The sequence below is a fragment of the Catharus ustulatus genome, chromosome Z (assembly GCF_009819885.2).
Source record: "Catharus ustulatus isolate bCatUst1 chromosome Z, bCatUst1.pri.v2, whole genome shotgun sequence".
In the NCBI taxonomy this organism is placed as follows: Eukaryota; Metazoa; Chordata; class Aves; order Passeriformes; family Turdidae; genus Catharus; species Catharus ustulatus.
Window position 1 is genome coordinate 12,915,920 of NC_046262.2, and position 25,019 is coordinate 12,940,938.

The following is a 25,019-nucleotide window of genomic DNA, read 5'->3' on the forward strand; positions in this document are numbered from 1 at the left end:
CTCAGCCCTCACATATCTTTGTTAATAACTCTTTCCTGTGTCCTGCTTCCAAGGGGAATGTAGTTACCTTTTCCTCAAAGAGGACACTGGGTTTTTTTTGTTTTTCCAAGTTAGCTGCCTTTTTTGATGATACCTCTTTGAGGTATCATTCCAAACAAATTTTCCTGTAATTGTCTTCTGGGTTCAAAAGTCACCGAGGCAGATGGACAGGTAGGTTCAGTGACAACACAATTGCATCAGCCTTATCTCCTTGTTTTGGAAGTTCTACTAAAAAAATGGGTGGTAATAGGACAATTCTTCTATCCCTTTGTAATGTGCCTCTGATTTCACATAAAATCTTTAACTCATTGCCATAGTCAAGATACAGTAATGGATTTTTCTGCAAATATTGCGAGGAGTAAGCAAAATAGGTCTAGTGAAGCTGCATGTCTTCATAAACATGCTGGTGATCTGTGCCGTGAATTAGATGTAAAACATAGGGATGACATAGATCTCCAAGGGCATTTTGCTGAAGATAACGATTCTTCAAACTTCTCTAACTATGTACCATCAAATGATGCTATATGGACTGTTCTTGTAATTGTGCTGGATTTGAGTTCTTGAAAATCAATTTGATAGCATGTTAGAAATAATTTTGAAAAAACATTGATAAGGGGACACTCCATTGACTGACAAAGATGGGGTATTCATGTTCCAATGACAGCCACAGACAAATAAACAGTTGACCACAGCTACTTTATCAGCACATGTTAATATGCTTATAGTTTATTACTTTATTTTGATCACAGGTAATTTAAGCTGCAGGTACTTTTTAATCATTCCATTCCACTGTTCTGGTGTAGCCAGCCAGCCAGCAGAAACTGTGATTTGTGGAACCAGTATGAAATCCATTCATTGTTTTTCTAAAAAAAGATGAATAATAATGAAGAAGTGATAGGATGTAGTAGATACAACATATATATTTGGTCAAAATTTAAAAGAAATTTTACTCTCATAGCTCACTAAGGTCATGATTTTACATGACTGTACTGTAAAGGAATTCTAATGAAGAACCATCTGGACACAATTGTGTGCCATATGCTCTAGGATGACCCTGCTTGAGCAGGGAGGTTGGACCAAATAACCCAGTGTGATCCCTTCCAACCTGACCCATTCTGAGACTCTGTGTGAGTCTGTGAAGGATAAATCAAAACTCACAGTGGGATTTTCCAAAGAATTAAATATCAGACTTCTGCATCAAGAGTGAGGACTCCACATGTCTAAAACCATGTAAATATCAGAAGCCAAATGTAGGTTAATGTTTTTTTCTATGCCATAGCAGAGAAATTGTTCATGAATATGTGCATGTCATGGATAATCATTGTGGGTGTTTGCTGTCATGACTGAAGAAGAACATGTTAATGGTACAAGTGCAGGAATAAAATTATACTGCTTAAGAGGTTTGCTTTTATTTTAATAAAACCAGCTTCATTGAGTCAAGCAAAGGCTAACTTCATACCCTGAATTTAACAAGAGGGCAGTAGCACTGTCCTAGGGAATGTCCAGGAGTAGGGAAACACATAGAAATATATTCCCAGAATAGTTTCCATCCTGCAAAAATTGATTCTTCAGTGACTTCCTGAGTGAACCTGATTATCTACCTTTTATAACCTTCCATTTTTTCGTGTTGATGTTTTAAAATGCATATTTAGTTTTGGTATGCCCATTGTGTGAAGGACAGGTCTTCAGTCTGTTTAAAATCTACCACTTGCTGGTTTATTTAATTTTCGCTACTTATACCTGTCCTTGTGATATTATTCTTGATCTTCCAGATCTGTATCATATTCTTCTCACAATTTTATGTTTTCCACCTGTGGAATAAGTTATGGAATAGGTAGCTCTAAGATGTGGTGCTGTAGGAAGTATTTTAATTTCCTCATATGGGACTGGTAAGTCTTGCTGGCCATGCTTTCTTGAGTGCTTCACAGGTGAAATACTAGATGTGGCTGAGATCTACTGAAGCTGAGAGAGGGCAGTAGAAATCTTCTGATACATATTTTTGGTGCAGGTAGAGGACATCTTGCAAGACTTACCATGAAGTAGCTTCAGTGGGGAAACATTTAACATTTTCCCCTATCTTTCCACCTCTTTTCCTCTTGTGGCCTTTCAGAAGGTAAGAATCTTATGACAACTTGTTAAGCATGAAACCCAAACATTTTTTTTCTGGGGATAAAAGCTACTACAGTTTTCACCAGGTGAAGAAATTTGGGTCTGACTTGCCATTTTGGAGACCAGAGCCTGCATACCTACATCCTCAAAATCCTGTTCTGTTTTGTTTATTTTGTTTGTTTCTTGTTGTTTTTTGTTTTTCTTTTCAGTAAACAACAGCAGCAATAATTTAATAATAGTAATTTAATAAACCCTAGAAACAAAAAAACCCACCAAAAGCCTGTGACAAAACCATACTTAGACTTTTCTTAAAAATATATTTCTTCAAGCTGAATATTTCAAATCTGCTATAACACTAGCTTTGTTGGATTTCAGCATTCTATTTATCAAGTAAGAGACTTCAGTTGCCTAAATGTCTTAATGTTTTTTTCTTGGAAAATAAGTCTCTTTCTTTTCCTTAAGACATAAGCTTTTTTGTGAATAGTCTGACGGAAGATGAAATCTGTTTTTTTGAGAACTGTATTTTTAGTCTATTCTTACCCAGAATTCTAGTCTAATCTCAAGTTCTGTAATATAACATTACTTGTCAAAACTTTCAAATACAAATCTTACCATTCATAAATTCAATACACAGTGGTTGGTCAAAGGTGAGTGAACCTACCCATCACTTCATCAATTGTGTTTCTGAAATGCCCCAAATATTGGTTGAGCATTTATTCTAAACTGCAGTAACACATTTAAAGAGGCTGCTTACCTGGCTTTGAGTAGTAAAACTACTTCCCTTCTTCACAGGGCCGTTTTTCAATGCTTTCTCCCTGGCATGGTCTGCCATCAGGTCCTGGTGCAGGGTTATTACACTGGCGAGTTCGAGTGCTCTCTCCATTGGTGCAGGTGGACCAGGCACTCCAACAGCTCCAGCCTCCATCAGTCACAACTAATATTAAGACATCATACAGGATTAGGCCATCTATCTCTTTCAAGGTAGACCATGATTCAACTCAGTTATGGTGATTCTGCAGATCATTGCAGACTCCTGATCACAACCCATCACAAAGATTTGGCTTTTAAAAATGCATTTGTCAGTAGCAATGCTTAAGAGCCCTGGGCTTTCAACATTTTTGTCATGCTCTAGAAACAAGCTGTAAGGTCCATTTTGGGCACCTGTGCATAAAAACCTTGCCACAGAGAATGAGTTTACAGCACAGTAAATTTTTTACGTTGTTGGTTGTGGTATTGCATTCTTTTCCCTTTTCCCCAAACTAATATTAAACAAGCACAGTAATTGTGAAACATGATCATGTGCTAGCAGACACCAAGCTTTTGCAGAAAACTGAAGACAAAATAGTTTAGGAAGTGGTGAGATTGCTTTTGCCTGAAATCAGTTTACCAATATTGCACCAGGCTTCAATAATACTCGTGTACTTAAATGAACTTTGTGTCATTCCAAGACACAGTAATGTATGTTGGACAATGAACTGCAAATCAGAGTACCCTCTGGAAAGGACCCAGTAACTTACCTGGACTTCCACACCTTGCCCCTGAGACCTGACTGCAGTAGGTATAAGGAAGTGCTATGAAATGCTTGTGAAGGCTCATGTTGTCAGCATATTGTTACAACATATATACTCATTTTAGTTGTTTGGAGTATTTACTAACCTTTCACTAGTGTAGATTTGGGAATTTGACAAGCAATTCCCTTAAAATAGCTTGAGCACAGGCATGTACAGACTCCATCTACCAGCACAAGGGTGCCTCCATTTTTGCAGGGTTCACATTTGCACACACTGTATTCAGTAATGTAATCTTCAATTGCTCTTTCCAAATTTTGTTTCTTTAAATACGCATCTCTCATCTTAACTGGAACAAGTGTATGTATTGGAGAAGGCTGCAGAAGATAAAAAAGCCCATGCATAACACACTTTTCCAAAGTTCTGATAAACAGTCAACATAAAGAGAATGCTGTAAAGTTCATGATAACCCTGAAGTCTCACCTCCATCTTAGAACAAAAGGTTTCAAACTGTAAAAAGCCACAGCTTTCAAGAGGCTATACTTACCCGTTGCTGTATCACTACTGGAGCATCAACCAAAGATTTAGCCCACTGTATGTAATCCTCTACATCAACCGCTTTGGATTCTCGTAGTAACATTTCTTTGATTTTAACTGAAAAGTCAATCTGCCCCCCCTCAACTAAGGAAAGGACATCATCAATGACAGCATTATCATTAATTTCTGCTGCAGAAAAAAAAAAAGAGTATGAAAAAGGATTTTAATGTCCATGCATTTGGAAGAACATCTTTCCTTAAGCAAAAGATAAATCAAGGGTATACTTACATTTGTCTTTCTTATGAATTTTTTCACATTTACCACCATCAACATTATAATTAGCTTGTATGCTTTTGTATACAATATTGGCATCTATGTGATAGCCAAGGCATTTTTTCACATCTTCTACAGTGACTCCTGGAAGTAGAAATAGGTAATTAGATAGATTGGAATAAACATAAGTAAAGAGATATTATTATTCTTACAGAATATATTTCAGGCCTATTGGAAATGTTTGCAGCTTTCTTCTTCCCATTCATCTTTTAATTTTTCCTTGTCTATGTAATAAATATAGGGATGACTGTAACTGAGGTGCCTAAACAGATGCAGGTGAGGTCCATGGTGACTAGGGAAAATACTAAAACTGGATTTCTGTTTTTCTTCATCTAGCTGAAAGCAGGTATTCCTTTATGAACCAGTTTTTCCTTTTATTATATTGAAACGTTGTCTTTTGCAGTTGCTTAATACTTTTTTTTTTTAGTATACTAAATTACTGAATTCTCTCAGTCTCTCTCTTCTAGCCTCAATTATATTTCTCCACTCATTTTCCCCATAAAATTAAGGCCACTGATCTCTTGAAAGTATGCTTTTTCCATTAATTCTAATCGTTCTCTACCCACTACTGTTTCCTTATTGAACCCAAACATATCATCTGCAACTTCAGCATTGTATTCAGAAAGAATTTTGCCTAAAATTGGCACTTAAAAAATCCAGAACTACAATCTTGGGGTGCTGAACAGACTAAGAATGGGAAATGAAAGTGACATGTTTGTCCCTTGTCCCTTTTCAGAGCCTGAATTTTTGATAGTAACATTGTTATTGGTACTACAAGCAGCAGGTGCTTATTTTCAGATCTCCAAAATCAATGTGAGAATTGCCTTTTCTCACTTTATTTCAGTGTGATCACTTTAATCCATCACAAACCCCCATATATCTGAACTGCACATGAGGGAAGATTAAACTTCAACTTCCTTATTTTAATCAGGGCATGGAACATTCCAGTGTGAATGTTGAAAGCCATAAAATCTATTTCAACACACTCATGGGATTTCTAGTAAGCATTTCATTTTGTTCCTTGGTTTTTGACACCACCATATTCTTGGAGTGTTTGTACCCACCACCAAATAGCATTTAGGGTTTAGGTGCATTTTCTTATCTTGGACATTTTTTGTGAATTCTGCAATTATTGCTAATGTGTTCACAAGATTTATTTAAGACTTTTTGCCCCTCTTAGTCACAGACTTAAACCAGAGATTTCAAATAGTTCTGTAAATTATAAAGGTTGACTCTTTTCTCCATTAACTCATGTAATTCTGTAACGTAAGGTGGGCCACAAGCAGCATGCACTGAGCTGTCCTGTTCTCAGTGTTTTTCCACATACACAGATCTACCATCACATGTCTTTGGGAGTCTGGGAACCTGGTCACAGCAAGGCCAGCAGATAGCATACCTAGTCGAGACATAGCATAATTATCCAGCACGTAAACAAGTTCATATCTTCCTCCTACAGTTCCAGAGACAGCATAGTGAGTTCCATAATCTTCTAGGAATTTGAAGTACTCCCCCTTGTTATATTCAGCAGGCAGAAATTTTAAATCAGCAAGGAAGCTATCGGTGAGACGGACATCACGACTCCGAATTTGGAACCTTCCCAGCTGAATCTGTCCTTTTACGTGCAGAAATGTTTGGTTCTGATGGAGGGAGAAGAAAAGAGAGTACCATTCTAGTATGCAGCACAGCACGAACATCTATTCTATTTTACTTGTAAAGAAGCTGCAGCTCTTTTCAACACGGCATTCAATCTAGCATTATGGAAACCAGACAAACTTGTTTTATAAAAATTAAAAAAGTCTCTGATTTAAACTGAGGAAGCAGTAAGAGAATTATTTTAGTTCTTGCAATTTTGTAGAATGCTTTCCTTGCTCATTTCAGCAGGGGCTTTGTGATCTATATGACTGCAGGTTTCTTGAAGCACAATGCCTACTGAAAAGTGGCTTTCTGACTTTTGTAACATTGAAAAGTAGTTCTACATGGCTTGCTAAGTAGCAGAAGCTGCTCACTCAGGCCAGATGAAGTTTTCTCTTTGTTTATAGTCAGAGCAGGCCTAAGTTCTCTTTCTTTTTGGATTACTTCCCTGTTATTGTCAGACTGTCAGAAGGAAGAACACAGCTCCAATTAAAAACAAAACCCTCCTGACTGTTAGAAAGAGGGGCACAGTTCCAATTAAAAACAAAAACTCCAACATCACAAAAGGAAAATTAATGAAGAAAAAGCTACATCATGTATTTGAGCTATACATACATTGTAAGTCTAGCTGTAGGAACTGATATTTTTGTAAATTACACTCAGGTGATTTTATATCATATTCTAAATTAGGACCTAGTTACTACTGGTAACTTGTGAAATAAAATCTTGTGAAATAGTTGCGCTTAAGACTCTAAGGGAACACATGCCTTCCAAACTCCATTATTATTTGCAGTATTAATGTGATTCCCTTAATAGAAGTGCCCAAGAGGAGATATTAAAAGGGACCTAGCACCTGACCATCACATTATCCAGCACAATTTAAAAGATCTTAAACTGCTGACTCAGATGCTGCCTAAGACTGGCAGAAATCTTCAGGCATCTATATCACTGTGAGGAAATTTTTATGGGTGCACTATTCCTGCCAACCAGCATACACTGTTTATTTCTGTCCAGGTTTCTCCAGGCACCTCCAGGATTCTGACTTTTAGCTGGGCCCTGGAGAGATCTCATGCAGGGATTGTCACTCCACTACCCTGCAGCCTCAAGACTTTACAGTGATAGAACTCGACTTGTGACAGATTGTGACTCATTCTCTGAACTGATTTCTCACAAGAATTTGCGTCCAAAACTTCTGTCACAAGCCACTAGACTAGAAGCAGGTATTAAAACCCCCTGAGTTATAGAACTTCATCTTTTATTACTGAAGGTTCGTGGTTTGAGGTTTAAATGGCTTGTTTCCATCCCAAAAAAACGTGTACCGTACAAAGGCAATGAAGGATTCAGTTTATCTTTGTAGTGCAGATCTTAGTCTTCAGCATTATCTTAATTAATCAGTGATAAAACTTAGCTTAGCTTTCCTGTATATCTATTTGAGCTCTGCATGGGTCCTAGACAAGAAGACTGACAAACCTGAAAATTTTAATTAGATGAGGCAAATCTACTATTCCTTGCACATGCTGCACTGCAGCTCTGTGGAGCTGATATGCCATGTATATGATGGCATATTGTAATCATAGACCTTGGCATAAAGTGTGGAAATGGGTGTATGACCTGATCAGTTTATTTCATTAGCACATAACTGCTGGATTAGGCCATAATGTCATGTTCTACTCATATTAGCTGAGGGAAAAGTTAATTTTCTTCACAGCATGAGACTGTGTTTGAATTTTGTGCTGAACACAGGGTTGGTAATACAGAGATATTTTTGTTATTGCTGAACATTGCTTTTGCTTACACACAGCCAAAACCTTTTCTACTTTTTGTACTGCTGTGCTGGCAAGGAAGCTGGGGGTGCTTGGAAGGTTGGAGGAGACACAGCTGAGACAGGTGACTCAAATTGATCCAAAGGATTTTCCATACCATATAACACTGGGCTGTGTATATTAAGTGAGCTGAAGAAGGAGAAAAGGGGGGATGTTTGGAGTGATGGCATTTGTTTTCCCAAAACATGGTGCACATGATAGAACCCTGTTTTCCTGGAGATGCCTGAACACCTGCTTTCCTGTGGGAAAGAGTGAAATAATTCCTTGATTTGCTTTGTTTGTGTGCATGGGCTTTGCTTTCCTACGGAACTGTCTTTATCTCAACTCACAAGTTCTCTTGTTTTTATTCTTCCCACTCTCTTCCCAAGCCTGCTGGTAGGGGAGTGAAGGAGCAGCTGCCTGGGGGTTGTCTGCTGTCTGGGATTCTACCACAACTTGTCTAGCATCACTTTTTGTGGCCTATCTCGTTTTGACTTCACTAAATGCTAAGGCTAGTTCTTTAATAAGAAATAAAATGGGGTAGGGTCTTTACACTGTTTCAAGGGGCATGTAGAAGTAGGGCTTATGCACAATCTCAGAATGGGCTTGCTTTTCTCCAGACTGCAAGAACTGAATTCCCTCAAAGATGCTCTGGGGAAGTGCAGGATGGGCATAGCTGATGAGAACTAACACTGACTAAAGTCCTGTTAGCTTGCTAGTAAAACTGTGGATTGTTGTGTACCAGTGTTGATGCCTGTGCCTTATAGCCCTGGCTAGTTTATTAGTACAGATGTACCCAAATGTCTGAGATCTGACCTTTCGGTGATTGTTCCTGAAATTTATTTTGTGTTTATGTAGTGTAGGCCTACTCAGTGGCAATTTTTCATCATAAGACTTGATCTGATTTGCCCACATTGCACTAGATCAGAGCCACTCTTTAATTAGGATGGGACCAGAGGTCTTGATCCTTTCTAACTCCAAGCTCCTGAAGATGATCTAACATCCTGAAAATGAGGGTGTTTGCTAGTCAAATAAAACAGTGGCAAAAAGAAGATACTTTGAGTTGCTATTTGGCTGTGTCTGAAATCTTAACCTTATTGACACCAGTATTTAATTTAAAAAAAAATTTTAAAAAGCAGCAGCTGGCTAGAATGCTTAGATTATTATTGCCTAATTCTAACACTGCATAAATGGTACAATTTCTAAATAGTTAATTAAAGCCTTTAGAAGAATTAATCTCACCCTTTCTGTGTAGCTTTGCAGGATGGAATTAAATGTGTAATTCTTTCTGTAGTCATATTTGAAATTTCCTTCTGAAGCATTTTTACTTCCATCAGTAGGTGTGTATTTCAGAGAGAAGTCAGCACTAAAATGTTTCTCTTTTTCTATGTAAACCTCTCGCAGCATTTGCACACGATCATGGTAGTACACGGATGAGAAACTTTTGTCTGCTTTTGTCTGAGAAAAGATAGAAGAAAGGTTGTATAAGGAAACAACAGGCAATAATAGAAAAAATTTATGTAGCACTTTAAAACTCTACTTGTTACAGAGCGTATCAATGCATTTTACAGCTCTTTTTGCTTTTAAATGAAAACACATGGAAATAGCACTCCCTCCACAAACTATCTCATTGGCATCAGTTCAGTGGTTCAAAAGTGAAGACAAAACTGCTTTGACAGTAATTCAGTGAATATCAAATCTCAGCGTGCAACACCATCAAAGTAATTTATGTGTATCAACAGTCCCTTTACACTGTCTATAGCTTACTTATGAAGGAAGAGGAGGGGCAGACACTGATCTCTTCTCTCTGGTGACCAGTGACAGGATGTGAGGGAATGGCCTGAATTTGTGTCAGGGGAGCTTTTGTTTGGATATTAAAAAGTTTCTTCACCCAGAGAGTGGTTGAGCACTGGAACAAGCTCCCCAGGGCAGTGGTCACAGCACCAGCCAGACAGAGCTCAAGTGTTTGGACAATGCTCCCAGGCGTGACCCTTGTGGTGTCCTGTGCAGAGCCGGGAGTTGGACTCAATGATCCTTGTGGGTCCCTTCCAGCTCAGGAGATTCTATGACTCCATGTGAGGAATGATAATCTCTTTCCTAAAATGCAGTTAAGATTTGCTAAAAGCTCCTGACTTCTGAAATAAGTCAGAATTTGATTCTGCCTCCTTTTCTTACAGCAAACAAGAGCTAATTCAGTATATCTGTTTCAGTGTTGTTTATTTTAGTATACTTTAGCAGAACACCACATTTTAGCAACTGAAAATTGTTATACATCAAAATCAAACATAACCAGAGATCTCTGGGTCAGAGTTACTCATTTTGAGAAGGACCAGGTTTAAATTGTATTTACCAAGTTCCTACTTACAGTTATTTAAAAGGCAAAATTGTGCTCTGATTTCTGAAAAGTATTTGGTATTTTTTTCAACAATCATCATTTTGGTGTTCAAACCTCACTGAAAGTCATTGCCTGAAACTTAAATGCCTAACATGTTTTTTTCCCAGTGGGACAGAGAAAATAATCACTGGTTAGAAAAAACAAGTAGGAGCAGAATATTGTAATATTATGTCTACCTTTTTATCAGTGGCTTTTACACGTCCTTGAAAATGTAGCTTATTTGTTCTTCTACCTAGTAAAGTTGGGTATCGTAATCCTTTCTGTACATTTTCTGTTCCTTTCTTCTACTCATATTTTAAACATTCCAGAAAGACAGTTTAATTTCTTGTTCAAAGGTGCAGCATGAAGCTGTAGGAGTTTGTCTGGCATAACTGAGCTTAATTGCCAAAGTAGATGATAACATAACCTCTTTTCCTCTGAACTTTAGCACAAGCTTGAGCCTAAAAAGCTGCTACCTGGCTCAAGAGATATGCTGAGTCTTCCAAGAGTATGCCAGGAGCTGGCATTCAATTAAGCACATCCCATCTTGCAAAGGAGTTAAACTTACCTCGTAGGTGAGGACAGCCACATTCCACGGCTTGCGGTAGTATGTCCGTGTGTTCCCATCACGCACCCGATCACAAAGACCATTGAAAAAGTCATTGTCAAATGGGCTGGCCAGTGGTTGCATCCCTAAAACATTGATTCTACAAGAGAAATACAAGAGAAGTTATACTTCAACAGGGGGGGTGTCAGCACACATGACCTGTAGACTGGAAAAGCTGTATTCTGTAAGAGTGGAAACTATAGCTGTGAAACTGAATCTTGCTCATCCAAACAGCTTGTCTCCTCTCTTGTGGTTTCTCATCTGTGTACTGGAGGCAGCTACATCTTTTGTAATGTTCTTGAAGGATCACGTATGAGAAATAAATAAAAGACATTAAACCTTAGACATGGTGAAAATCTTAGGCATAAAAGGAGGTAGAAAACATTTTTGCTGACCAATATATTGGTCAAGAACATTTGTTCTTGACAAGTACAGCTATGAGAAAGCATTCCTTGTGAATTTAAAATGTACATCTCACCAGCTATATATATATATACACACACACACACATATAACATATATATGTATGTATGTATTTATTTTTTTTAGCAACTTTTGTTGGTTTGTTTGCTGGTAGGTACTTGGTTTTCAAGCGTTTACAACATCCATCAAATCTTTAGAAGGAATATGCAGCTACTCCTAGCACTGTCTCTTCTTGGAGAGTGTGACCTAGTGGAATAGCAACATTTCCTGAAGCATAAGAGAGGAAATCTAAGCCAGTACAAAACCAGGGAGGCAGGCACATCAACTGTATAGGTCTATGCTTCTATATACTGATGTACAAGACAAACTTCCATAAATAACTTTTTGGAGGATTCTGTATAATTTTTTTGCCCTTTTGTGCCTGTTTCATAAATTTCAATCTTTTCAGTATTTCCAATATTTTCATCTGGCAAATGTATATGTATCTTTCTGAGTGTTCAAAGTGATAAGCAAGTCATCCAATTCATCAGTGTCATTACTGGATCTCTATATGACATTTTCTCATGCAAGATTTTAGTTACAGATTGTAATAGAAACTTCTAAAATTGCGTACATACTTGGTTTAATTCCCTATGCTAAAAAAGCAGCATTTTTGCTCTTGCACAGTAAGAAATTAAATGAAACAGATGTAAAACTTTCATCAAACACATGGTGGTGCTGTAGCTTTTATTTTCTGTTAATTTTGGATTGCTGCCTTCTAACTCTATTCGTTGCTAAACAGTATGCCAAAGTTTTATTTTTATTAGAGATGAAAGAAATGCAGCAGGGTCTGAGAACAGAAAGATTAATTCCAACTTAGAATAATGATGAAAGCTCCTGTGAACAAAGATCCAGGAAGTGGACAATGCAATACTGGAAGAAAGCTGCGCATAAAGTGTTGCAGTAAGGCATCCCATTGAATAAATTGTCAAGAGATATTTTTTCCCTTTTAGACATGCTTTTTAGGAAAGTACAGTAATTTCACGACTATAAGGCGCACCCTTTTGACTAAATTTTTTCCCCGAAACCAGAAGTGCGCCTAATAGTCCGGTGCGCCTTATCTGATGGACAAAGTTGCGAAATTTGCCAACCGGAAGTGCGAGCCGCAATGGGGGCGCGGTGCTGCAGGAGCGCTGAGTTGCGAGGCGCGGCGGGAGTGGGTGGCCACGGCCGGCAGGAGCCAAGAGGGGAGGGAGGGAGCCAACGCCGGCCATGGCCCGGGCAGAACAAGAAACCGGGCGGCGCCACCACGGGCGTGGGGGGAATGAGAAGCCGGGCGGTGCCGGCCCTGGCCCAGGCGAGGGGGACACGAGAACCCGGGCGGCCCTGGCCCGGGCACAGAGGGAACGAGAAGTGCAAGCCTGCAACAGCCCTGAGCAGAGCCCGCCTGGCAGTGCCGGCCAAGCCGCTGTGGCCACCTAAAAGTGGCGGCGGCGAAGCGGCGGTGGTGGGGAAGCCCCTGTGGCCGCCGAAAAGTGGCGGCGGCGAAGCGGCGGCGGGGAAGCCCCTGCAGCTGCCGAATCGCGGCATCGCCGGAGCCCCCGCGGCTGCCGAATCACGGCATCGCTGGAGCCCCCGCGGCCACCGCATCTCGGCGCTAGCTGAGCCCCTGCGGCTGCCGAATTGCAGCGCTGCTGGAGCCCCCGCGGCCGCCGAATTGCGGCGCTGCCGGAGCCCCTTGTGGCCGCCGAATCATGGCACCAGCCGAGCCCCTGCGGCCACCGAATCGCGACACCGGCGGAGCCCCTTGCGGCCACCAAAAAGCGGCGGCGGCAAAGCGGCGGTGGGGAAGCCCCCACAGCCGCCACATCCCGGCGCTAGCCGAGCCCCTGCGGCCGCCAAGAAGCGGCGGCGGTGAAGCCCCTTGCGGCCGCCAAATTGCGGTGCCGGCGCAGCCCCTTGCGACCGCCGAATCATGGCACTGGCCGAGCTCCTGCGGCCGCCGAGAAGCGGTGGCGGGAAAGCCCCCGCGGCCGCCGAAAAGCGACGACAAGTGGCGCAGCCCCAGGGACGCGGAGAGAAGCGGTGCGGCCACGGGGAAGCAACGGGAAGCGCCGCCGCCGCTGGCCGCAGGGAAGCCGGGACACAGCGCAGTCACGTGGTGGGAGCCGGGTGCCATGAGCCGTGGCAGCCGGCGCCCGGGGCGGGCGGGAGTGGTGGGGCCTGCTGCACGGGGAGGGCACCTGGGGCTGCATTTAAAGGCTACACCGATCTTTGAAAAATGTTTGCAAATTGAGCACCTGCCAGCAATTTGTTACTTTGTTGCGCGCCGCGCGGCTCCTCGCTGCAAAAAAAATGTGCGCCTTATAGTCCGGTGCCCCTTATCTGATCTACAAAGTTGCGAAATGTGCCAGCTCCTGGGGGGTGCGCCTTATAGTCCGGTGCGCCTTATGGTCGTGAAATTACTGTAATTGACAATTACTGATTGGTTGTGAAATATCATAAGAAACTAATCTATGTACCTATAAATTTTACATTTAAATAAAATGTAAATTTATTCATGTGTCATGTATGTATGATTCTGTATACTAACATTATGATTGGTTTACACTGTCTGCATAGTTCATCCTCACAAGTACACAAAATAAAATGGTAGTCAAGTGTTCTTGCAAAGGCTACTTAGCACTTCTGAATATAAACGCTACCATGATTCATATTGCACTTTTGGGAATGTCACTGTACCCCATTTTTTTCAGCTGACTTTGGAGACAGTCCCAAACTCTTCACTAGGCCCAGTACTCTTTTTACTACATACCCATGTCCTGCAGTCCTGCCAACTTCAGACACATCAATATCAAGGTTTCGGCATGGTGATCGGTCAGATTCACAATCATCCTCATCAGAATAGTCTCCACAGTCATTATCTACATTGCACACAAGTCTTCGCTTTATACATCGACCTGATCAAGGAATGAAACATTACCTGAATGAATTTTTGTCAAGATGGACTTTAAATGGCACCCTAGGCTACTCTTTATTAAGATCTTCCTCTAGATACATTTCTACTGTTGTCATGAGAGATTAAAATCCTATGGTCTGTCACTTTCAAATGACAAAAAAACCTGCATTCCACTGTTACATATAAGTTAGTAGGATAACTGAGAAAAGTAAGTGGCAGGAGAATTGCTATCATCTGAACAAAATTGTTGCATCCTGGACTGTTCTATAGTAAACTTCAAATGTTAGGTTAGTTTAGGTTAGTTGGCGTTTTCTTACTTGCATTAAAAGAATACATGGAAATATCAATTCAACATCAACAATTTTTTTTTTCTGAATCATTTAAATTGTTGCTATTTGGGGCTATGCTGTATGAATATTATGGACACGTAGTGTCCAAAACTATAGTGATTTTTGTTCTAAAGCAACAGGGAAGTAGTAACTTTCCTGAGTTTACATATCACAAGTTACACAAAGACTGAGATTTTTTTTCTACAGGATTTAAAGAATTTGGTAAATTAGACGCAGCATAATAAAACAAATCTGGTATCATCAACCTCACCTGTAAATGCCACACAATCCCTGTGAACTAGTAGTTAAAGGTGTACTTTCTAATATTAAATTGCATTATTTGCGCTTGTATTTGAGTTAAAAGTAATACAAAAAATGGCTAGGAACTTCAAATTCATTGACCATCTTTCTCTTTTTGTTTTGACTAATTTTTACTACCATTAACTTTTACTACTTTATTTTTATTTCTGATGAAGCTTGAGCACTACATTTATATTCTTTGTATCACTTTACAAATTTTTATCTTATTTTGGATCTAGATGCATGCTGGTCTCCCACTAGCATCTATTACAGTTAGATCAGTAAACTTCCATATCCATTCTGTTAAAATTCCTTCAGTCTTAGTTTTTGTCCTGGTGACTTTTCATAAAACCTAGTGATTCAGTAGCAAGTGGGGCAGTTAAATTAGAAGAAAGGATATGGTCAGTATGGTCAGCTTCTAACCATGGAGTGACAGTAACATAAGAATTTAAGCTAGGTGCAAATTAAAGTGGAAGATGAGAGGAATGTACCCCTTCTTAAGTGGTTTTGCTGCTGTGGTTTTGATGTTGGGGCTTTGCACCCACCTGTCCATGGACTGTTTTTAAATGCTAGCATGAGGCTGTTGTAACTTATTCACAGAACTAAAATGTGTTTTGTGAGTTACTGCTTTACTTGCTATGGCACAATGACAAAACCTACCCGAACTGCACTGAAAGTCAGTACCACAGTCTGGTTCTGGTTCTTCAGGGCAGACTTCACTGGTTTTACAGGCCTGTGTGTCTCCCAGGGCATCCAGGCATGCTTTTCCACCAAACTGCCCAAATCTTTCAACACGTCTGGAGCGAAACTTGAAAGAAAAATAACACTATCAATATTGCTCAGAGAGAAAAGAGAACTCTGCCAGAACTTCAGGGCTTTCAGCAGAACTTAGAGATTTTCAAAACTAAACATCTTTGGTGAAAGTACTTGTTGAAAATCCACAGGCACAACTCATGAATAAAATAACGTTGAATTAATACAGTAATTTCACGAATACAAGCCGCACCAATTTGACCAAAATTTTGGTGGAAACCCGGAAGTGCGGCTAATATTCCGGGGCGGCTAATCTATTAACAAAATTCTAAAAGCTGCCAACACGGAAGTGAGAGCCCGCGGCAGCCCCAAGCCAAGCTGGAGCCCGGCCGGCCCCGGCAGAGGTGGGAAAGCCTGGCAGAGGCGGGGCCAGCAGTGTGGGGGCGGGCGGCAGAGCCTGAGCCAGCAGGGCGGGGCAGGGAGGGCGGCAGAGCCTGAGCCAGCATGGCGGGGGAGCCCGGGAGAACTGGGGCTAGCAGTGCAGGGGAGCATGGCAGAAGCAGGAAGGCCGGCGGGTGGGGCTGCCTGGCAGCGGGGGAAGCCCAGCATAATCGGGGCCAGCAGCGTGGGGGAGCCCGGCGGTGCGGGGGCCTGCAGTGCCGGCCAGGGCGAGGAAACACGGCGGCGGTGCAGACGGGAGGGGGCGGCCGGCGAGCCTGGTGGCGGCGGCGGCAGCCCTGCCGGCGGGGCGAGCGAAATCGGCGCTCGCGAAGCGCCGCCGCCGCGAGCGAAGCGCCGCCGCTCGCGGAAGCGCCGCCGCCGCGAGCGAAGCGCCGCCGCCGCTCGCGGAAGCGCCGCCGCCGCGAGCGAAGCGCCGCCGCCGCGAGCGAAGCGCCGCCGCGAGCGAAGCGCCGCCGCCGCGAGTGAAGCGCCGCCGCTCGCGGAAGCGCCGCCGCCGCTCGCGAAGCGCCGCCGCCGCTCACGGAAGCGCCGCCGCCGCGAGCGAAGCGCCGCCGCCGCGAGCGAAAGCGCCGCCGCGAGCGAAAGCGCCGCGGGGCGGGCGCGGCGCTCGCGAGGCGCGGCGCAGGGCGAGCGAAAGCGGCAGCGGGGCGAGCGGCGAGCCCGGCGGCGGCAGCCCTGCCAGCAGGGCGAGCGAACGCGGCAGCGGGGCGGTGCTGACGGGAGAGGGGGGCCAGCGAGCCCGGCGGCGGCGGCAGCACCAGCCGGCCAGCCCCGCCGAGCCGTGGTGCTGAGCTGGGCCACCCGGCCCCGTCGGCAACCGTGAGCGGGCCGAGCCTTCCTGGCCCCGCCCCGAGCCAGTAAAGCCCGCTATGCCGCGATCCTGTTACTAATTGGCCAATTTGTGAAAGCTGCGCACGGATTCTCGCGACGAACGAAAGTGCGGCTAATATTCGGGGTGCGGCTTATCTATTGACAAAGACAGCAACATTGTCGAGGCACCGGGGGTGCGGCTTATAATCCGTGCGGCTTGTATTCGTGAAACTACTGTAATTATGATTAAAAATACTTAGCTAGTATGTAAAGATGTTAAGTTTTCATTATTTAATTTACTTCACTATTTTGTTTATTTCTCTCCAGTGTGGAATTATTTATACTGTGTATGTTTTCAAGTCTTTGAATTTTTTAAAGCCTTAAAAGAACACTCTTAAGAAAATAAAAAATTGCTTCAGAAAAGAAATTGTGTTTTTCTTTTCTTTTTTTTTTTTTTTCTTTTATGTAAAGAGGGAAAAACATATTGGAAAATAATTTTTTAACAGAAACACACATGTGACCAAAATAGATACTTTCTATGAAGAAAACTTTTTGAATGAAAACATTTGAGCAGTATTGCATAACTGGATGTAGTATTCTCTTACTCTGTGGCTTCAAACCTGACATCATTATGGGTTTCATCAAATCATGAACATACAGTATCAAGACCTGCAATCTGACACTTTCTCACAAGCAGCCGGCGGACAGATAACCCTTTGGCTGTGACTTTGGAACAAAGATTTGCAATAACAGCTTACCCTTTGATTGGTGCATGGGTCACAGGGCCCCCACGCGCTCCAGCTGCTCAGTTTGCAGTCTATTGGAGATGGAGCATTCAGTTCCCTTGTTCTCCTGTGGAAAGCTTTTTCTGAAGAGCTGTCAAACAAAACATTCCAGTACAGTCCTGGGCAGTACATTAAATCACATGTGAGTTTGTATTTAAACCACAGACCAATATTTTGGAAGCATCTTCAAGCTGATTTCTGTTTCACTTTCGTAGCAGTACTTAGATGTATCAGCAGCTGCCTAATATTAAATTCTTTGGTGGTTTACAATTACATTAAAAACAGCTTTGAAGACTCAATAAGCCAGGTCTTTTCCTCTTTTTTAGATCTTTGTGCATACAAATGCTCTTCTGGTGGGTCATGTTATTGAAGAGAATGAAACAATAATACACAGAGAACATCTGCAGTCTCCTATTCAGACAGTGGTTGTGCTACCCAATATGTAAAGCTAAAGACTAAGACACAGCAGCACATCTCAAATGGGTGTAGCACTTCAATACATCTTTGTGATTTAAGCTAATTGACTAATTGCACTTAACTCTGGGTAAAAGCATAGATGCCTACCAGAGTTGAAAGAAGACTCATTAATAAAGGTGTTACTGGGTAACAGGATAACTTACGTTGCTGGAAAAACCAGACATGTTTAGCTCTCTTACTATTGTTCCACTTGCCAAATTCAATACTATTGCAGTTAGGCCTATTTTTTTTTAGACTGACTAATCATTTTGGTGCTCAGTTTTAAATATCATTAAATTTCCAGTTCTCAGTACATATAAGGCCATTACTTAACAGAAATAAAATTTCTTTAAAGCACCCACTGGTAGATATTAAAAACTGATTCATTATAGAATGACTTATCAAGTTTAAAAGCCAAAGCTAGTAGTTTACTGGTGACCTTATCTTCAGTGGTAAATAGCAGAGGAAAAAAGGAGCACTGAAGTCTGACTTTCCTTTTTACTCTCAGTGACTTATTCCAATTTGGCCTTACATGATGAGCATTCATTCCCTGTGAGGCAATTCTCTCTTTGCATCTCTCCAAGTTAATGCTCTTGTCTCTGCTCTACAATGGGACCTCCTTTGCTGAGCCCAGCTGGCTGGCAGCTCCTGCAGTGTGAGGTGCCTATGGGTTTTCATTGCAGGCTGGGCTTTGCCCTCTACTCTTTGACCTCCTTACATCATTGGACAGGAGTCCAAACAAATTTAACCTGATTCCAGGTTTGGATGCCAAAGACATTGCAGTTGTTCCAATTTTCTGGTGCCATTTATTCCATTTATTCTGTGTTAAGTTTACATATGTACTAAGTTGTTATTGAGAAAATAAATTGACCACTTTTCAGCTATCCAGCCTTAACCAGCTCAGGGATCAGATATGCCCAACATTTTGCCATGAAAGTGATTAAACAGAGAAAGAGGTTACCCAGGGAAATAGTAGAATGTCCTTCCTTGGAAATAGGCAACACTATTGTCAGGATCCCTGGATAGCCTAATCTAAAGCTCTATTTTGAACAGATCTCCAAGAGTTCCTTTCAACCTAGAATTTTCAATGTATTCAGCAGTTCTGTGAAACTATGGAAAGTTGTGTTGTATTTCAAATTTGGTGTAGCTCCCTAGCCCCTTCAAAACCTACTCTTTCATCTGTAAGTAGCTCATCTTACAGGTACCTCATACTAAGTAAGTAATTCTTAAAAGTTCCTGTACAGTTTTCTATGTATTTCCCACCACTCAGCATGACAGTAACATCGACAGTGGGAAAAAATCAAAATCTACTGCTCTGGTAAATGGATGAGAATCAGCTTGTTCCTTACTGTATCTGCAGGATGCCTTTTCATCTTCTTACTGATGGAGGACTGCTAACTGAGTAACAAAATCTATTCTGGCATCTCAGGTTGAAGACTGACAAGTCGTCCTTAAAGACAGTAGGAGTGAGAATCCTTAGGTAATGGACCTATAAGATATATTGAGGCATCTGATGGGCTGTCTGGAAGCAGATAGTTATCTTATTCCTGGCAATTACCAAGTATTCTTGATGTTAGGCAAATTTACATTGAAATATATTTCTGAACTGTTGCATTATTGCTGTAAAAATAGACCCAAAAACTCTTAAAGGTGGTAAGGATTAATCATGGAAAGCAGCCATGTGCCTAAAGAAGCAATCAGACTCAAGCTACTTCAGGTCCTAAAGATTCTCCCAGAGGTTGCTGTAAGGCATTATTTAGAATCTAAAGAAAAAAGGAAAGACTGAGTTGAAATCAAGTCTTGCCATCAACTGTCTGCAAACTAGAGCTGATGGTAGTCTCTGACTGACTTTCAGGTAGCAACATTTTTCATGTAATTAATTAAAGACCTTTTGCAACCTAAGTGATTCTATCATTTTATGATGATCTATAATCTATTATGATAATCATTATCTATGATAAACTATTCAGCAACTTTTGCAAGAATATCCATGGAGTAATGTACAGAGACCCATGGGCCTTCTCCAGCATAGTGTATGAGGTTCACATGATTTGCTGCAGATTCTGCTTTAGGGTTTTGAATTTAAGAAAAATATCATTACAAATTATTCATAAACTGTGAAACACCACTAATGCATCCACTATTCAGATTATCTGGGAAATCAAAGGGACATGCATTCAACAGCATTGTTTAAAAGAATCAAAGTGCTACAAAAATTTTCAAACTTGTCACCTCAACATTAAATTTGAAGAAAAAGTATTACTGAAAAAACACACTGAAACAGATGCTAAGTCACAATTTATATAGGAGAGGAGATAAAAGCAGTTCAGCTGCTGAAGAACATCACTGAAGGTGACAGTTGAGAGCACAAACTTCGGAGGTGGGCATGGAAATCAAAATACCTTCTCTGCTATCTTTTATCTTTTACTGAGAGGTTTGAGAGACAGAAAAGCACCCTTTGGAAAGCGAAAGCCATTTCACAATCAGTACACAGAACAGTTTGCCCCTTGTCTTGGAATGCACAGTACACTCTATACACCTGCAGGCTGCATGGCCCTGGTGATTTGTTGTTGAATCATACTTCAGAATAGAGAACTGTTGATTTCATCAGTTACAAAAAAAGTCTTGATTTGATGACTGACCAAGAAATAAGGCACATCTCTCTTGAATTTGAAGACATGATAGCACCATGTGAGAGCAGAACTTTGCCAACTGTAGTTGCTAGCACCGTCTTCAAACTGCACAGCCTTTGATGTGCTGGGAAGCCAAGCTGCTGGTCAATGTTGCCAGCTATGTATTTTCTCTAATAATCATATCTTCTGTCTGCACTATTTCTAACCGAACATGCTGAACAGCACAGGCTGTGCTTTAATTGGATTTGAGTGTTAAGATAATAATAATAATAATGATAATAATGATAATAATGATAATAATAATAATAATAATAATAATAATAATCAGCAAGTGCCTGCCCAATCTATTAGCCTTCTATGGTGGAATACCTCCATCAGTGGACAAGAGAAGGGCTTCAGATGTCATTTATCTGGACTTCTGTACAGCCTTTGACATGGTCCCTCACATTATTCTCTCTGAATTGGACAGAGATGGATTAAGTTCCATACTGATAGATGCATATGAAAGTGGTTAGATGGTCACATCCAGAGATTAAAGGTTAAATTACTCAGAATCCCAGTGGACATCAGAAAAAAGCGGTGTCCCTCAGGAGTCCATATGTGACCAGTGTAATATGATGTCTTTATTAATGACATAGACAAAGGAATCCAGTGCACCCTCAGCAAATTAGCAGATGACACCAAGCTGAGTGGTGCTGTTGACAGCTCTGAAGGATTGGATGCCATCCAGAGGGACCTGGACCAGCTCAAGAAGTGTGTCCATGGGAATCTCATGAGGTTTAACAAGGCCAAGTGCTGGTGCTGCACCTGGGTCAGATCAACCCCTGGTATCAGCACAGGCTGGGCATGAACAGACCCAGAGCAGCCCTGCCCAGAAGGACTTGGGGGTGCTGTGGGTGAGAGGCTGGACATGTCCCAGCCATGGCACTCACAGCCCAGAGAGACAAACGTGTCCTGGGCTGCATCCAGAGCACTGTGGGCAGCAGGGCAGGGAGGGGATTCTGCCCCTCTGCTCTGCTATGCTGAGACCCACCTGGAGCACTGCACCCAGAGCTGGGGTCCTGCACAGGAGGGACAGGGACCTGCTGGAGTGAGCCCAGAGGAGACACCAAGATGATCAGAGGGATGGTGTGCCTCTCCTGTGAGGAAAGGGTGAGGGAATTGGGATTGTTCAATCAGGAAAAGAGGTGGTTTAGGGGTGACCTCACTGCAGCCATCCCATACCTGAAGAGAGCCAACAAGGAAGATGCAGAGGGGCTTTTTACAAGGACGTGGAGTGACTGGATAAAGGGGAACAGATTAAAAGGTTTAGATTAGACATTAGTAGGAAGTTCTTTGTTGTGAGGGTAATGAGACATTGGTACAGCTTCCCCAGAGGAGTTGTGGATGCCCCATCTGTGGAAACATTAAACCAGACTGGATGGAGCTCTGAGAAACATGGTCTAGTGAAAGGTGTCCCTGTGCACAGCTGGGACCTTCAACATCATCTTGTCCCTACCTTTCTGCCATGTGCAGGGACACCTCCCACTAGACCAGGTTGCTCAAAGTGTTACCCAACCTGGCTTTGAGCGCTCCCAGTGCTGGTAATCCACAGCTCCCTGGGCAAACTGTTCCAGTGCCACACCATACCCAGAGCAAAGAACTCCTTCCTAATACCTAACCACAATTTTCCCTCGTTCAGAGTGCACCCATTCCTCCTCATCCTATCACTATAGTTCCTGATGGAGAGTACATTTCCAGGTTCCCTGTAGGCACCTTCAGGTCTGGAGACTGTAAGGTCTCCACACAACCTGCTCTTCTCTAGGTTGAACAGCCCCAACTTTCTCAGCTGTTGTAGGGGAGGTGCTCCAGTCTTCTAATTAACCTCATGTCTTCCTCTGGACTTGCTTCAACATATATCTATTATAAGACTCACATTTTTTTCATCACTTAGTTTTGACCATCCTTGTGAATAACACATTTCTGGTAGAGTAGCTCTTCAGTTGTTTTCACATGATCATTTGGTAGGGAGAAGGCCTTTTTTCTCCCAGTGATACTTGCAGTGAAAACACAAAGGCTGTATTTCCAAAGAATAGAAATAGGCAGTCTAGGAGATTTTAAATATTAAGGGAAGCACTATCAGCATAAAATTGTGCAGCTTTAGAAAGAAATAGATTGAGATTAGGTATTTTCACATGGTATGCAACAGAAAAAGATACCTAGGCTTTACCTGCCTGCAAAAATATGTCATATATATCAAAATTAAAAAAAAAAAATTCCTATCTGACTCCTTGCAATACAGCAAGAAGTAGTTTTATTTTTCATAGGATATCTGAGCAAGGTCCCATTAGAAATGTCCACACTGGATGTTTGTGCTCTGTGTTAGAGAAACAAAACAGTGGAGACAGCTGCAGAATAAAAAAAACACTTACCTTCTGCTTTCCCCCAAAACTGAGGTAGCCGTCTCTACATTGCATAATATGGCTATAAGCTGCAGAATAACATGCATGATTCTCATTTTGTAAGTGAACAGACTAGAATTGTTGTGACTGAATTTGTAATTTATTTGTTCCTTTTGTTATTTATTACCAAGAGAACAAACAAAAAGCAGTGTGTACTGAAGAATGCCAGTAACTGGCCAAATCTGCCTTACTGTAAGGGCTCTAAAGTCCACTTTTCAGAAAATTTCACTTTTTCCCTGAATGAGGAAATCCTGTGGAGCACTTGTAAGGTTAAAAATAAACCAATTTTGTTTAATAGTACCTTTCGAATATAGGAAAGACACTATGTATTGAATTAAGACAATCATTAACTGCCTAGTAAAAAAGCTGTAATAGCAGTGAGTCAGGTAAAGAACAAATAGTTCCTAAAGCAGAGCTGTTTACATGAGCAAGTTCAGTGTATAACAGCTTTGGCATCCTCATTTGGAGTACTGGAGGACTAAAGTCCCAAGATGCTTTTTCTACTCCTCTCCCAGCCAATGCATAAGAATGACACATTTTTTTGTGGGTTTAAATAAGACTGAAAGGCTTTTATCTTTTACTCAGTCAGAAAAACTCAAACCACAAGCCAGCTCTTTAGAAGAGCATTCCTTTTCAATAGGTTGCTGTAATCCAGGTTTAAGGCATCTTATGTTGGACACAGTCACAAGTCACTCCTAAATAAGCTGCTGTTAAGCCATTAAGAATTACATACCTGGATACAATCTTAAAATAATGATCCAGGGTAAAGATATTCCAAATTACCATGGGTAATTGAAAAAACCAAAAAAGTAGGTTTTTTTTTTTTTTCTTCCCTGCTTTTTGTGACAGGGTGAGGGAAACTTGTAAAATAAGGCAGGCAAATTTCCCCCCTGCTCAAGCCTTAATTTGGATTATTTAGTTTGAAGAAATGCTGCAGCCTCAGTCCAGCTTGATGAGTCCAGTTACAATAAACTCCTTTATTAGGCAAGAATGCAAGACACAGACACTTGTAATATTGTATTGTTTCATCAAATCTGCTATCACAGTTCATGGTTTTGTAAGACAGAGACTCAGAGTAAACAGCTATTCAAAGTTAGCTAGCAGACCAGCAAGCGTGTTTGGCCAGCTTGTAGGAGGTCCTGCTCTAAATGAGCATCCTAGTGGCTCTTTCAAAATCTGAACAGCAATGATTTAAATCCTTAATTCCAATGCTGGTAAACATATTCCTTCATATGGCCATTAAGGCAGTCAGTTGCCCTTTTAGTTTTAATACTGAATTTATATGTTGCCAGGATAAAAAAAAAAAAAAAACCAAAAAAACCCCAAACAAACCAACCAAACAAAAAACCCAAACCCCCAAACAAGCAAAAAGCCTAAAAGACCCAAAAACCACACCAACCCCCCCAAAAATAAACACCCCCCCCCAAACCCAAACCAAACAAACCAAAAAAGCCCCACTGTGACTCTGTAAATCCCTTAAGACCTATATTTCAAGTTGGACAACAAATCTCTTGCAAGGAGTTGTTTTCAAATCCTTAACCATCAAACAATATTAGAAATAAGCAGAGTAGTCTAAAACAGCAGCTTACTAATGGATTTATTATTTTTCTATCTCTCTCTGTTTAAAGGAGTTATATAATTTTTTTCTGAACACGAGAACATGTTCTAAGTGAGATTTCCCAGCATCAGTTTAGATCTTCTCCAAAGCTGGAATACAGAAGCTGAATTATTGAAACTTCTGAATATAA

General features: G+C 41.5%; 1 protein-coding gene across 1 annotated transcript; it reads right to left on the reverse strand.

Annotated features, from left to right (window-relative positions):
* Positions 1 to 2,921: 2,921 nt before the first annotated feature.
* Positions 2,922 to 23,327, reverse strand: C9 (complement C9). The gene is made up of 11 exons (XM_033086241.1): positions 23,242 to 23,327; positions 17,715 to 17,832; positions 15,592 to 15,739; positions 14,159 to 14,303; positions 10,903 to 11,041; positions 9,203 to 9,418; positions 5,923 to 6,163; positions 4,482 to 4,610; positions 4,204 to 4,382; positions 3,805 to 4,033; positions 2,922 to 3,082 (listed from the first exon to the last, which is right to left on the reverse strand). The coding sequence occupies exons 1-11, from the start codon at positions 23,325 to 23,327 to the stop codon at positions 2,922 to 2,924; spliced, it is 1,791 nt and encodes a 596-aa protein (XP_032942132.1).
* Between the last annotated feature and the right edge of the window lie 1,692 nt (positions 23,328 to 25,019).

Coding starts and splice junctions, on each gene's coding strand:
- C9 (XM_033086241.1), bottom strand. CDS start 23,327: ATGAGAATCATGCATGTTATTCTGCAGCTTATAGCCATATTATGCAAT. Junction 11,042..14,158: donor GGCAGGACTGCAGGACATGG/GTATGTAGTAAA, acceptor TTTCTCTTGTAG/AATCAATGTTTTAGGGATGC. Junction 9,419..10,902: donor TGGCTGTCCTCACCTACGAG/GTAAGTTTAACT, acceptor ATCTTTTCTCAG/ACAAAAGCAGACAAAAGTTT.